At 41.0% G+C, this 15,286-nt stretch overlaps 1 protein-coding gene across 6 annotated transcripts in view; it reads right to left on the minus strand.

Moving 5' to 3' along the window:
* The window catches only part of MAST2 (microtubule associated serine/threonine kinase 2), a 345,729-nt gene that overhangs the window by 26,825 nt on the left and 303,618 nt on the right, over nucleotides 1-15,286 (minus strand). For all 6 annotated transcript variants that reach the window (XM_039483465.1, XM_039483464.1, XM_039483463.1 and 3 more), the window contains 5 exons: nucleotides 15,009-15,110; nucleotides 9,863-9,995; nucleotides 6,472-6,533; nucleotides 3,975-4,060; nucleotides 448-656 (listed from right to left, as the gene is read on the minus strand). In XM_039483465.1, the coding sequence (XP_039339399.1) occupies nucleotides 448-656; nucleotides 3,975-4,060; nucleotides 6,472-6,533; nucleotides 9,863-9,995; nucleotides 15,009-15,110 (592 nt within the window). The remainder of the gene's footprint in view (nucleotides 1-447; nucleotides 657-3,974; nucleotides 4,061-6,471; nucleotides 6,534-9,862; nucleotides 9,996-15,008; nucleotides 15,111-15,286) is intronic.

A 15,286-nucleotide genomic window follows, 5' to 3' on the forward strand; every position in this document is an offset into this window, starting at 1 on the left:
GAGTGGGCATTTCCCCCTGCAAGGTACTACAGCTCCGGGCTGGACTGACTTTTCTGACCCATCTCTGCGATGTGGTCCAACCAATCTCCACTCCCTCCCCACCATATGGAGTTCAGACCCATGGATCACTCTTCATAGTACCCAGGAACAAATTGTGTTCTGGAGGTGGCTGAGACCCTCTTCTGTGTAGGCGTGGGCAGACCCATATGTGAAAGGTCTACCAAGGTGACATCTAGAGAATACGATCTAAGCCTATTTTGGCTGCCACATTCGATTCTAGAGGGCAATGGAGGGTGACCCTAAAACCTCAATCTGCAAAGCACTTGGCAATAATACAGCATGAAAGGTGTTATATATACAATTACTGCCACTCTGCAAAATTCACATGTTTCAAACAATAAACATTCAATAATATAACCAGACACTTTTCAAGCCTGAGACAAATACCTTCCACATACTCCATAACCATGCAGAGGTGGCGTTTGGTCTCGAAGGAGCAGAACATACTGACTACAAAGGGGTTCTCAGCAAAGGTCAGGATGTCCCTCTCCACGAAGGCCTGCTGGATCTGGTTTCTCAAAATTAGGTTCTGTTTGTTGATCTTCTTCATGGCAAAGCGCTGGCGGGTAGTCTTGTGCCGCACCAAATACACAGCCCTAGAACACAACAAAAGGGTTCCTATCTTCAGTTTGGACCATTTAAAAAACAATGGATTGCAGGTCATTACATCACATACACTGATAGGCTCCTGCTGGTTTATCTATGACTACATAAAACATCCGTCATGTCAAGTGTCGCTACAGAGGAAGAAATCTCTCTATGCTTTTCCTCAGAGTAAGAAACGGGGAAGGCTACTCTTCACAGGCTTCTCCAAATACATAACATTCTCAGCAGAGAGACTAGCTTAGCCTTAACCAAGGAAAGCTCTGGCAACTTTATGAGATTCTTGCATACTAAAATTAAAACGGCAATTCCTCCATCAGAAATAAGACTAGGGCCCTGTGAGATTACACCAGAAACCACACACTCCTGTAGCATTTTTGAATGTCCAGACAATAAATGAAGAATGTAGCACACAATCCTGGGTATATGTAGAGGCACATACTGTTCATCATTTCAATATTTATTACAATCACCAGTCAACTGAAAAATGACCTAAAATGAATGGGATCAGTGCAACTTCCTTCCAAGCTCTACAAATTAAAGAGTTTGATTAGCTGTAACAACATAATGCTGCAAGATTACCTGTGGTAAAATATCCTTTTCATTTCTACCATTTGCACATCTTCGTCCGCACATTCATAGTACAGTTTGCAAATAAGGTTTTCATTCAGTTAGCTTGCTCTATTGAATCAATACTTACTCCCCTGTCTCTGGAGTGGCTTGTTGTAGTCTGTCTAACATAGTATCATATCAGCTGGATAAAGTACGTAGTACATATAGCAAGGATATGACTTTGAGCAAACCACCTCTAGCCTTTTAGGGTATGTCTACACTACAATTAGACACCTGCGGCTGGCCCATACCAGCTGACTTGGGCTCACGCGGCTTGGGCGTAGGGGCTGTTTCATTGCAGTGTAGGTGTTCAGGCTCAGGCTGCAGCCCGAGTTCTGGGACCCTTCTAGCTTGCAGGGTTGAAGAGCCCAGGCTCCTGCTCACACGTCTACACTGCAATTAAACTGCCCTTTAGCCTGAGCTAGCTGGCATGGGCCAGCCACAGGGGTCTAACTGCAGTGTAAACATGCCTTTAGAAGGATGTACTTGAAAACATGGGTCTACATGGAAAAGTGACTGTAAAAATGGCACTTTCTTATCTAACCAACTGGCTCTCCAATCTGCTCTCCCCTTTTACCTTTACTGACTAAAATACATTTTTATTACATTTTCATTTAATTCAACAAAGTGCTCCAGCACATGCTTAACTTTAAGCACAGTGCTTAAGTCCCATTGAAATCAATGGGGTAACACAGGTATACCTGAGGCTAGAATTTGGCCTGCTGAATATCACTGGTTATGATGCCACAGCCAGAAGGAACCCAAATGGCGTTTCAGAGATTCACAGATTCCAAGGCCAGACGGGACCAAGATCATCTCATCTGATCTCCTCTATAACACAGGCCAGAGAACTTCCCCACAATAATTCCTAGAGCAGATCTTTTAGAAAAACATCCAATCTTAATTCAAAAATTGCCAGTAATAGAGAATCCACCACAACTCTTGGTCAGTTGTTCAAATGGTTAATTACTCACACCTTTGACAAATTACACCTTGTTTCTAGCCTGAAACTTCCAGCCAGTGGATCGTGTTATACCTTTGTCTGCTAGACTGAAGAGTCTATTATTAAATACTTGTTTCCCATGTAGGTTTTTGGACTAATCAATAACCTCTTAACCTTCTCTTTGTTAAGCTAAACAGATTGAGCTCCTACAAAGCATGTTTTCTAGTCCTTTGATCATTCTCATGGCTCTTCTCTAACCCTCTCAAATTTATCAACATCCTTCTTGAATTGTGGTAACAAAGGTAATAATTGGAGATATACCAATCTCCTAAAACTGGAAGGGACCTTGAAAGGTCATCGAGTCCAGCCCCCTGTCTTCACTAGCAGGACCAATTTTTGCCCCAGATCCCTAAGTGGCCCCCTCAAGGATTGAACTCACAACCCTGGGTTTAGCAGGCCACTGCTCAAATCACTGAGCTATCCCTCCCCCCTACCAGTAAGCTATCAGAACTAGACACCAGAACTGGAACCAGTTTTCCAACAGTGGTTGCACTAGTGCCAAATACAGAAGTAAAATAACCCCTTCTCCTCCTACGCAAGATTCTCCTGTTTATTTATCCAAGGATTGCAACAGAGTCACACTGGGAACTCCTATTCAGCTGATTATCCATGATGACCATCAAATCTTTTTCAGAGTTACTGCTTCCCAGAATAGTCACCCATCCTGTAAGTATGGCCTACATTCTTTATTCCTAGATGTTCATATTTACATTTGGACACATTAAAACACATTGTTTGCTTGTCCCCTGCTTACCAAGAAATCCAGCTCACTTTATCAGTGACCTGTCCTCTCATTACATACCACTCCCCCAGTCTGTGTGTGATTGGCAAACTTTATCAGTGATGATTTTATGTCTTCTTCCGGGTCAATAATAAAAATGTTAAATAGCGCAGGGCCAATGACCTATTCCTGTGGGATCCCTCTAGAAACACACATTTGATGATGATTCCCCCTTTACAATTACATTTTGAGACCTATCAGTTAGCCAGCTTTTAATCAATTTAACGTGTACCACCTTAATATATCTGTCTAGTTTTTTAATCAGAGTGTCATGTGGTACTAAGTCAAATGCCTTACAGAAGTCTAGGTATATTACATCAACACTATTAGCTTAATTAACCAAACTTGTCATCTCAAACTTCAAATTCTGGGTTCTTTGGGTGGGGCTGGCAGTTGGAATTTTAACTTTTAATTGAGCAAATCTGTTAAGACACAATGAAATATTAGGACATTTTTACACAGCAACACTTCACAGAGAAATTACACTTTAATGTCTAGTTTTAATAAGTATTGAACTCATGTCTGGGTATGTGGTGCTAACAAACAAATGCGTTTTATTATTATATTCTTTCCTGTAAGAAATATTATAATGTAAACAAAACGTAAACTACATGACATCATTATTCATAAAGATAATTTCCTGGATAACACATGTCATACCTCAATTGTAACCTCTCAAATGTCAAATTAACCTATCGTATATGAGTATGTTTAATTTTATCCACATACCGTGAAGGTGAACTTAGCAGAAAAAGTTACAGCATAATAGGGCTTGAGGTCAAAGTTGTAGTGTAATATAGCAAGCAGCTGGCAAGGGCATATCATGAACAACAAAAGGCCTAATTCTTTATCAGGTGGCTTGACAGTAACATCTTCTTGAAAAGCAAAGTGCTAGACACAAGCTGAAAACCTTACCCGTAAGCCCCATTGCTGATTAGCTTAATGTTCTCAAAGTCCTCTTCAGAGGGAGTTTTCTTTGACTGTACAGGGCCCCCGCGACTCTGAAAATCAAGGAGAAGGGATTTTTTTTTCTCTGCAATTCACCAGAATCCAGCCTACTTTTAAAAAATGTACCTCCAAAAAATTCGCTGCTGGATAGAAAATATGAAAATCATTTAATTTTAGTCCTGAATTTACAGAAAAATAAAAAAAAAATCTATTTTCCTGGAATTTTTGTTTTGTAACTGGAAGATCTGTATGTATGTGTCTCCAATATTTGGTGGTATAATATATTTTATATTTACTCCTTTCCCTTGACATGCTATGAGAAATGGTTGCCACATTTAAACCACTATCATACTGAAATCTTCCATTTAATTCTTCATATTAAATACATTACATTCTGATTTCTGTAAGATCGTAGCTCCATTCCCCTTCTCTGGTAGCCTTCTAATATCCTTCTGTTGTGTAATGAATGATGTTTGTTTTTTAAACTACCATGGAACTCAGAGAAGCTTCTGCACATTGACTTTCTGATAATGCTCAATAGCCTGCCAGGACCCACAGTATTGAATAAGCTGAAATATTTCTAACAATAATATATGTTATGCTTTTTGAGTTACTTCCACCCGAGAAGCTCAAAACTGACAGACACTGAGGCAGAGACATCAGGTGACTTGCTCAAAGTTACACAGGAGGTCTGTGGCAGAAATGGGAACAAAATCCAGATCTTCTGAGTCCCAGGGTCATCCTTCCTCCTGGTTTTATTCTTATACTAATCAGGATATTAGCTGAGAAATGTTGAGTTCCTCAGCAACAGCAAGTCATGTTTGTATTCGCCCATTTTCATTGAGCACCTCCAGCAGAGATTATTTTGTACTGTATGCAGTCATACTACAGACAAGCATAATTTACTTTATGCTGTAGACTGCGGTGGGATTTTCAAAGTTCCTAAATTATTTAGAAGTCAGTTGGACATATGTTCCTAAATTACTCAGGGCCAAATCTACAAAAATACTTAGGTATTGCAATGCTTAACCCCGAGGTGCCTTGCCACTTAGTGGAATCCAATCCTCAGCCCTGAGTTATGCACCCAGGCTCCCCATTCAATACATGGGGAGAGTTACCTGCCTCAGAAGCCAGCTAGCGGAGCGGGGAGCTGGCTAAGATAGCCAGGAGTGAAATACAGAGGAAAGGTGCCTAACTGATGGGCCACAGAGAGGCACCTCCCTCTGCTCGGGATTTTCAGCTGTGAACCCCTTTTCTGAATTTAGCACCTAAGCCAGGTCAGCCGCTCTGGTAGCCTGCACTCTTGAAGCTGAAACCCAGATCTTTCACAAGAGAGAGACCCCAATGTCATTATACCCAACAGCTCAGTGGTTAGGGCATTCACCAGGGATACAGGAGACCTGGATTCAAGTCCCTGTTCTGGACCAGAGATTTGAATCCACATCTCCCAGAGTGCCCTAGCCATTAGGCCAGGGGACACGTATTCACACACACACAAATTCCTGACCTGTATTCTTTTGTGACAGGTATCATGTCTTGGGCAGACTCTGAGAATGCCTATGGGATCAGGTTCTGCTGGTGAGACAGGTAGGGGCAAGTCTAGTTTGAGAATCCTGTTTCAGCACTGATGAGGCTTTGGCTTCAGCCAGGGCTCTGAGTTGTTCGTTAGCTGTGGAGGCAGCATCAATGCTTAGGTGGCTTTGCATGTGCCAACTGGTGGAAATTTAGGCACTTTGAGGACTTGGGCACCTGTGGGGCTAGGTGGCAGCTGAACAGTGGTTTTAAGGATGTCAACGGCACATAAATGGTGGATTTAGCCGCACAAGTATCTTGGAGAATCTAGCACATAGGCACTTTTGAAAATTCCACCTCGCATCAACATGTAGTTTGCATCCTTTGGAGCCCTGGCGCTCCCCCCCCCCCCCCCCAAAAAGCTGGTCTTTCCCTAATAGATCTTTTTTAAAAATTGGCACTTTTGTTACACAATTAAAGCAAAACCTACAGATCTAAGAAGCCTGGAGAGATAAATGACTATATTTTCCCAATAAATCATTAGTAAATCCTTGTCTTGGGAACCTAAATTATTCCCCAAGATTCTTTACCTATGCCAACACATTTCTTTCCTTAGCCCTATTTTTGTTACAGGTTGTAAAAAAACCTGTTGTCAAGCACCTTGATAATTCCTGTCCATATCCGTTTGCCTCTATTAGTTGCCCAGTTATCTTTAAATCATTACTTCTTTACAGTATTTAGAGAGCTCTGTCCAAAGTGCTATAAGCACGCAATTAGCTTTTAAAAGTATTTTTAAATCATTTACCAAATAAATATTGTTAAAAATATTCAGTGTGTTGTTATATACATTGTATTATAATCTTGTTTTCCTAACAAATCTTTTACCATTGTATTAGACTGTTTCTTTCTAGGGAACAAATAGGTAGACAGCACAAGTATATTGCTTCTTTACCTCAACTGAATCATCTGTTTCTGGAGTGTCCGGACTGTCATAGCTATTCAGCTGGGCCATTTCTGCAAACAACAAAGAACGACTATTTATACCGGTCTCAATATATAATCTGTTTCTATATTGCAAAGAAATAGTATTTTAGAAAGTATTTGTAGATGTTAGAAAAGCACATTTCTTCCTTTCCTGCAAAAATGTTATACTATTACACAATAGTCACCTTTAAAATCTTGCCAGTTGTTTTAGGTAATGCCTCATACAAAGACAACCAATTATCCTTACCTCAGTACTTTGTAGCATTCTAGATATTCCCTACCACAAGGATAAGGAATAAATGCAAATACTAAGGTAATGCTATTAATATTTCTCCAGCAAAATCAGCAATTTGTTACGGGTAAGCAGCATGCGTCCGCACATTTATGTGCGTGCAGGTATACTCGTCCCATTAGGGCATGGGAATTAGATTTCTAAAAACTTTCTTGTCTCTAGTTGACCCAATTCTGCAAGGTACCAAGCACCCTCAAACCATGGGGAAGTTAGTGGGAGTTTAGGATGCTAAGCTCCTTTCAGGAGTTGCTAAGCACCTCACAGGATCAATCCCACATCCAAAAGGCAACAGACTAGAAGGGTATTGGTATCTAAAAGAATCTCTAAATGGATATAACAAAATCGCTGACATTTCTACAGTTCCATTTTGTAGAAAGAAAGTGAGGCACCTTGACACCTTTGCACAATTTTTTATAGGAAATAAGTAAATGAAAGGTTCTCTCCCTCCCTGACAGGGATCAACGGAAACGTCACTTTATATCAGATTTCAACAGATACAATTAATTAAATTGCATTCAGTAACCTCTGGTGAACATTTTCCTAAAAAGCTGTTCGTCTGATGTTACTTGCCAGCCTGTCACTCTGCAATTCTGACAAATATTACAGCAATCAAGGTAAAACTGCTTCCACAAGAGAAAAAGAAAACCAACGTTCAATTGCTGCCAAATTCTGTGGCAACTTCCAGTCTCTGTGGCAGGTTTTATTGTTGCCGAGCCAAGCATGGAAGCAAAATTTGTGCCAATAAATATCTCAAAAGAAAAGAGATTAAACGAGGTTAAAAAACCACAGAGATGAAATATTTAATTGTGCAATAACTCGCTGATTTCAAAGTTTAGATTTTCTGGGGCTCTGTGCCCAGGAGCATATTAGAAAGCACATGAATTTTACCATGTAGAGCACTGAGGTCTAGAGGGGCTGCCAGACCTGCTCAGCCTCTTCCAGATCATCCCTGAGGAATGGGGAAGGGGATAGATTAAGAGCAGGTGCTGGACAAAGATGGCTGGCCAGGGTGCCCAGAATGTCTGGATCATTTTATTTGTACCCTATTATAATGATACTCCTCAATTAGTAAGGATCCTTGATATTTAACCCAAAGAAGGCACTCTCTCAAGCTTTGACAAAAGAGATAGCAAATAAATTCTCAAGATCTTTTAAAAATTTGCCAATGTTTAATATAACGTACAATATCTGTATATTGTACGTTATATACAATATCGTTATATACAATATCTGTATATGTAAAATATACTGTAAATTATCTCCCTTTACAAAAACAGGTTCTTTGAAACACGGTCCAAGTTAACAAAAATTAAATGCCTTTTGGGGACCAGAATATAAACTTCTGCATCTAGATCCATGGTTCTCAACTGCGGCTTGCCTGCGGCCCAATCGGCACACAGCTGCAGCCCACGTGACATCTTCAGGGTCATACAAATAGTATATATATTGTATGGATGTGGCCCACATAAACAGAGAGAGCTGCATAAGTGGCCCACAATGATAAATAAGTTGACTACCACTGATCGAGATGAACTCTCAGAAGTATAGACTATACCTGTCATATGAATTTATGATAACTCACTGACATCACATTTAACAAATACTCATTCTAAGTATACCTATTAACCCCCCCCCCCCCGCCCCGGAATATCTACACTATTCATTGGAGGGTTAACAAATGCTTCATACAACATGGCAACGCTGTTGCAGTCTGTAGTGCTCTGAGTTACCCAACAAGGGAACAAAACACCTTCCCACTCTCAAACTTCCCCAGCCTCTAACCTCTCTCCTGTCTCTCCCACTGCATCCTGTCACCCCTGTGGTTATCAGGGAGACTGTAGGCTCTTTGGGCAGGAATTGTCTGTACTTTTTTGGCTTGTATAGCAGAGAACATATTGTCAATGCTACAAAAATGATAATAATCCTGGCCCCTCATGCAAAGCTTGAGTAAAGAAACTTTGCTCCTTGCAGGACCAACACAAAAGCTAGGATAATAGACTCCTCTCCAACTCCCAAACTGGTCAGACTGTGTCTGTTAATACAGTCTCTTCAGTGACGCAGCATCTGCAGACTCCTGCACTAATCCATCTAAAATGCAGGGATTGTGGCCAATTGATCCACTCAGACAATGGCCCTGCTACTTCCCTGCACCTATACACAGACTCTATGGCTTTGCAGCATTCATGGTGGGGGGCTTTGGAATGCCCTCATGAGGTCCCTCTGTGTAGTGGAACTGAGCTGGTTGTGCTGCAAACTGGGCCTTTTTATGGCTACTCCACTCCTCAGGGATTTCACCACAGAGTGTTTAGAACAGATTAATTAATCCAGAAATATGACTGTTCCATGGAGCAGGCAAGAACATTAAGTGTAGCAAAGGAGAATTCTGCTATATGTACAGTGGGTTTTACTCATAACAGGGATTTTCACTGCACACAGCCACTAATCTCATGGAGAATACTGCAGAACGTCAGGAAACATTCTAAAGAACCAGATTCCAACTTTCTGAGCAAATGCAACAGTAAAAATAAAACAAATAGATTGTCTGAGCTGGCAGATAAGTAGTAAAATATAACAATATTCAAAGGACAATGTCAATGTACAATCCAAAAGTCAGGTTCAGTTTTTTTTTTAATAAAGGCTAACAAAACCTAATAAGAATTCAATTTAAAGTATTGTTCTTGAAATTTCAATGAAAATTTTGATCTTAAACATTCCTGTATTGTGCAGGAAACCTCAACAATGGAGCATTTGGCAGTGCCTTTGAATCATCAAGTGGACCTGCTATAAACAGCAGATTACAAACGAAAACAGAACTGAGCAGTCTAGTTTCACTGTCAAACACCAGAGCATAAATGGTTAAAAAGTAACACAGAAAGTAACAGGTAATTAGAGGGGGAAAGGACAGTTTAAATTTTGAGACCAGCAATAGAGGACGAGTTAAAAAAGGGCCATGTGAATTAAAGGGAAAAAAATTCTCACTTAACAGAGCAACGACCAGTGAAGATGGCTCATATTTGATATTTGGAAAGGCTTTTAGCCCAAAGGATGCAAAGTAAGAAGTTCTCACCCTCCAGGGGATCCCGGGTAAGGCCCAGCTGGCTGATAATGTAACGAGGAATGTCGCATTTAATTCCTTGCCCTTCCTTGGCATGACCTTCGGCAGCTTCTAACAGATGGTAGAACTCTTCAGGATCAAACTCCTAAAGTGAAAGAATAAGACCAGAGATCTGAGAGATTTGATTCCAAAATTAAAAGAGAATTTGTTGTTGTTTTATTGCCCACAGAGGAGGGAAAAAGCATGGTTATTGTTAAGCTTTAACATCTAGCCTGCTCAAATATATCCAGAACTGATTCCAAGGCCCAATGATGCTGCAAAACACCTTCAGTCACAAGTATATCAACATGATGAACACTGCCTCCTGCTCTAGAAAAATGTAAACCATTAGATGTATTCAGAGACTGTGCTGGATGGCCATATCCTCAGATCAGCTGGCCTTGCCAATGAACAAAGACAACAGGGATGGTAAGAAAACATTTTATAAAACAAAAGTTGGCAGTAGGGGATTTATACAGTAGATCATGATACCTCAAATATTTAGCTTGCCCCAAGTTCTTATGTTGTTACAATCCATGATGTACACTATAGAAACAGAAGTTTTGAGGTGAGGAACCACGTGAAGTTTTCTGCCATCTCAGCGTGGTAGAAAGATGAATTAAGCAACTCAACAGCAAGCTCCTATCAAACTTAATTAGCTGAACAAAACATTCTATGAAGGCTCTAATCTTGCTTCAAACCATGTTGCATGCAGTTACGAATTTTAGTATCACAGAAGATTTCATTTCTGTTTGTCAAACTGCTCTAAACTATTAGCCTGTCAGCGGTGACTAGGACCACTTGATATGTCAGGCAGGATGCACATGCTTCAGCTAAGACAGTGTTGCTAAAGTACCTTTAACTCTGATCTGCAAACCTCATTGTTTACCAGTGCTGGACTCCTGTGCAGAGACTACCAAATTATTTTGAACCGAGTAATTGTTTTGTACAGTGGATCAGTGACTGGCATCAAACAGCACACTTTACCTGAAAAAGTGGTTAGCAAGACAGGAGATGACCCAAAAAATCAAACAAATCCCAGAAACCAAAAATAAATACAATCATAAAAACCAAGAGAGGAGAGAAAGTGGAGGAGGAAAAGAGTGCTTTTAAAATTGTTAAAAGAATAGGAGTACTTGTGGCACCTTAGAGACTAACAAATTTATTTCAGCATGAGCTTTCGTGAGCTACAGCTCACTTCTTCAGATGCATAGAATTGTTAGCACCTTGGAGCAAAGACCACTTCTTTGTTGTATAATCCATTCAGTGAGGAGCTCAAAGTCAGCACTAAGCAAATAATAGGCAATACTGCCACAGGCAGCAGCGAGTGAAGGAGGTGAGAAGTGCCTCTGACTTGGCTAGGAAGAAGTCATTAGTGATCTTAGTAAGCGCAGCAGACAGGAACTACATCAGAAGGAGAGTTGGTGGAGACAAAGTCTATGCACTGTGAGGCCCAGACACAGGCAAGAAGTAGGAAAAGGCTAGGGGGCAGGTGGAGTGGGAGGTAGGGAAGGATTTTTTTTTTCCAAGATAAGACTGACCTACTTACTGGGAGAGAGAAAGCAGCCAGTGGATAGATAATAGTTAAAGATAACAGACAAGGAAAGGATGGAAGAAGGAATGGGGAAGAGAGGTGGAATCAATAGAGCTGTATTAATCTTTTTAGTAGAAAATACTTTTAAGAGATCCTCTAAATGTAGTTTTACATAACCGAATGGAATAGCCTCCTGCAGCGGTGTTCCAGTCTGCAATATAATACCACTGTCAAAAACCACTGTTAAATTGCACATTTTCCCCAAGAGACGGTCTCATTAGTAAATAACACGCATTTGAAAAATGTGTCTACTTAACATATTTACCTGAGAGCCCGAATTGCTGCCTTCAAAGCCCAAATGCTCAGCCCTTAATAAACTATATGCATTTTACAGTCTGATAGGTAAGATTTAAACATTAAATAACCAAAATTGTATAAAACAATTAAAACCCTTTACACCCATTACTCCAATTTCCTCACCTGACCTACATGCTCAGTCATTTCATTTTATATTGAAGCAGGAGTCATATGAGTGGCTGGATATAACATTTGTTTCATATGAAACAATTTTAGTACATTTTGTACCATTTAACAGCACATCTGGTCTGATGAAAGCACAGCAAAATTAAAGGTTAAGTTATAAAAATGGGTGAATTCACATGCTCCGGAGTGTAAGAGAAAACTGACAGCCAAACTATTACAATGGAAAGCCGTCTATTAGGATACTCTTGCTCCCATATACAGTATCAGATGGAACGCTAGCACCGATGGCACTGTGATCAGTAGAATAAGATAAATCACTTTTTTTTAAATGGTTAGGTAGATAGAGTGCTTTAAAAACACAGAGAATACTAAAATAGAGAACTGTACAGTATTTATATACTTTGGGGTCTTGCCACTTTGTTTCCAGGGCTGTCACTACAAGCTTTGGAGTTCATTACTCAAATCTCAGAGACTCTATTGCCTCCACCTGCTCCCACGCTTGTCTCAGAAGGACAGGTGCAGCAGCTAGCATAGGAACCTCTTGATACATTAATTTGCAGCTAACGGCACGTATGATTTAGGAAGTGCTTCCAAGAGGAACACCACACTACAGAGATGGCATTAAACTTTGGCAAATGCTCTTACCCTTCTAAGGTGATGTGTGCTATTCTAGTGACACATGTATCAATTTCAGTATTAAGCAAGATAAGCCCCACGAGATTCATAGCAATCTATTTCAGTTTAGTTTTGCTTTTTCAATCCCAATTTCAACTTGTGGGGGAGATTTTCAAGTAAATTGTTAAAATTAATGAGAATCACTCAATACGGCAAAATCCCCATGACTGCTTTAAAAATTCACTGAGTTGAAAGACTCAATGTTGTAAATAACTGCCTTATATTCTCAATTTTATTATTCAAGAAAACTCAGCTAGATTAAAATACAAACATATATTTTGTTGTCAATTTTCCTCCTTGCAAAAAAAAAAAAAAAAAAAAAAGGCTTCTTGCACTGAGCTGTCCACCTTATGAGAAAAGCTTCACATAGCTAGTTTGTCTTCCAACAGCTCACATGCTGAAACTCACTCCTTGTTGGTACAAATCTCATATTAACTTCTGAAAGTTTGCTTCTTACATGAGCTGTGCCACTGCCTATCTCTAAGCACGATCATACCAAAATGTATCTAGCTGCAATAATGCCTGAGAAAGAGGCAGCTTAACTCAGCTCGATAGATTCCAAGGCCAGAAGGGCCCATTAGAGCAGGGGTGGCCAACCTGAGCCTGAGAAGGAGCCAGAATTTACCAATGTACATTGCCAAAGAGCCACAGTAACACGTCAGCAGCTCCCCATCAGCTCCCCCCCGCCTCCAGTGCCTCCTGCCCACCGGCAGCCCCACCAATCAGCACCTCCCACTCCCTCCCCCACACCTCCCGATCAGCTGTTTCATGGCGTGCAGGAGACTCAGCGGGGAAGGAGCGAAGGCATAGCAGGCTCAGGGAAGGGGGCAGGAAGGGGTGGGATGGGGCAGGGCCTGTGGCAGAGCCAGGGGTTGAGCAGTGAGCACCCCCCGGCATATTGGAAAGTTGGCACCTGTAGCTCCAGCCCTACAGTCGGTGCCTATACAAGGAGCCGCATATTAACTTCTGAAGAGCCGCATGTGGCTCCGGAGCCGCAGGTTGGCCACCCCTGTGTTAGAGCATCTAATCTGACCTCCTGTGAAACACAGCGCCAGATAATTTCATCCAGTGACTAGCCCTGTATTGAGCCCAATAACATGTTTCACTAAAGCATCTCTTCCAGAAAGGCATCCAAGTCTGGATTTGAACTGAGATGGACAATCCACCACTTCGGGTAGTTTGTTTCAACTGTTAATCAGCCTCACTGTTAAGTATATATGCTTTATTTCTCATTTGAATATTTTGGCTTCAACTCCAATGATTTTTGTTCTCCATTTCTCTGCTAGATTAAAGAGTCTTTAAATTCCTTGTATTTTCTCTCCACAGAGGTATCCATATACCACAATAAAATCACCTCTTGATCTTTTTGATAAGCTAAACAGATTGAGCTCCTTAAGTCAGTCATTGAAAGACATTTTCGCCAACCCCTGAGTCATTTTGGTGGCTCTTGTCTGTACTCTCTCCAATTTTTCAGCATCTCTTTGTTTGATGTTTGAACACAGTATTGTATTCCAATATCAATCTCACTCAATGTCAGCTACAGAAATAAAATCACCTCCCCACTCCCCTTTTTGTACATCCATGGATCATATTAGTCCTTTTCCCCACAATATTACACTGGTAGCTCATGTTCAGCTGTCTGCCCACTATGATCCCGAAATCCTTTTCAGAGTCACTGCTTTTCAAGACACTGAGTCCCCATTCTGCAGGTACGACCTGCATTCTTTGTTCCTACTGTCCAGAACTCAGTGTAAAACTATGTCCTCTTACTACTCTGAGTGGGTAGTTTAGAAAGAAATATATGACTTGCTCTTCAATATATTCAAGTTGTTCTGTACAGAATTTAATCTTGCTTACAGACTCCTTTAGATTGTCCCCACCTGCACACGTGTAGTTCCACACTCAGAACATGACAATTTAAAAAAAAATTCAAAGTATGTCTTCACAGCAAAGAAAACCCCATGGCAGCCCATGCCAGTTGACTCGGGTCACAGGGCTGTTTCATTGCTGTGTACACTTCTGGGTTTGGGCTCTACGACCCTGAGGGAGGGAGAGGATCCCACAGTTCAGGCTCCAGCCCAAGCCCAGAAGTCTACACAACAATGAAACTGTCCTGCAGCCCGAGCCCAAGTCAGCTGGCAGGGGCCAGTCACAGGTTTTTCTTTGCTGTGTAGACATACCCTCAGAGTCCAATTCTCATTTACACGAAGGATCTTTTAAGTAGGCTAGATCCTTTAAGCTGCTCTGGCAATTTATACCCACTTTAAGGGCTCTACACTTCCAGAGAGGCCCTATGTGTCCTTGTTTGGATTTGGACCTATTTTTTCAAAAACGTATTTTCCCTGTAAGAATTGGTTCTTCTTACTGTCTGTGTACCCAATCAGGCACTTCAAAGCAGATACACTTTCTTCTGAGGATTGTGCTTACCAGGCACTCAAGCAGTCGAGCCGGCCGTGCAATGATGATCATCAGCTTTTTCACAAGCTGGGTAACAAAAGCCACCTCTGAGCTCTCTGATCGCTCGTGGGCCTGCGGAGAGCAAAACATCACGTTATTGTTCAAACAGTGAATCATCAAACACTAAATCTAGAGCAATCAGCTTGGTAACCATAATTCAGCAGTGAAGGCATGACTGAGTCAGGCTAAGCAATTAACAAAGCTCATTCTGTGTTGCCAAATCATATACAGCTTTTCCCGTATAACTG

The sequence above is a fragment of the Mauremys reevesii genome, linkage group 8, assembly GCF_016161935.1.
Source record: "Mauremys reevesii isolate NIE-2019 linkage group 8, ASM1616193v1, whole genome shotgun sequence".
Classification (NCBI taxonomy): Eukaryota; Metazoa; Chordata; order Testudines; family Geoemydidae; genus Mauremys; species Mauremys reevesii.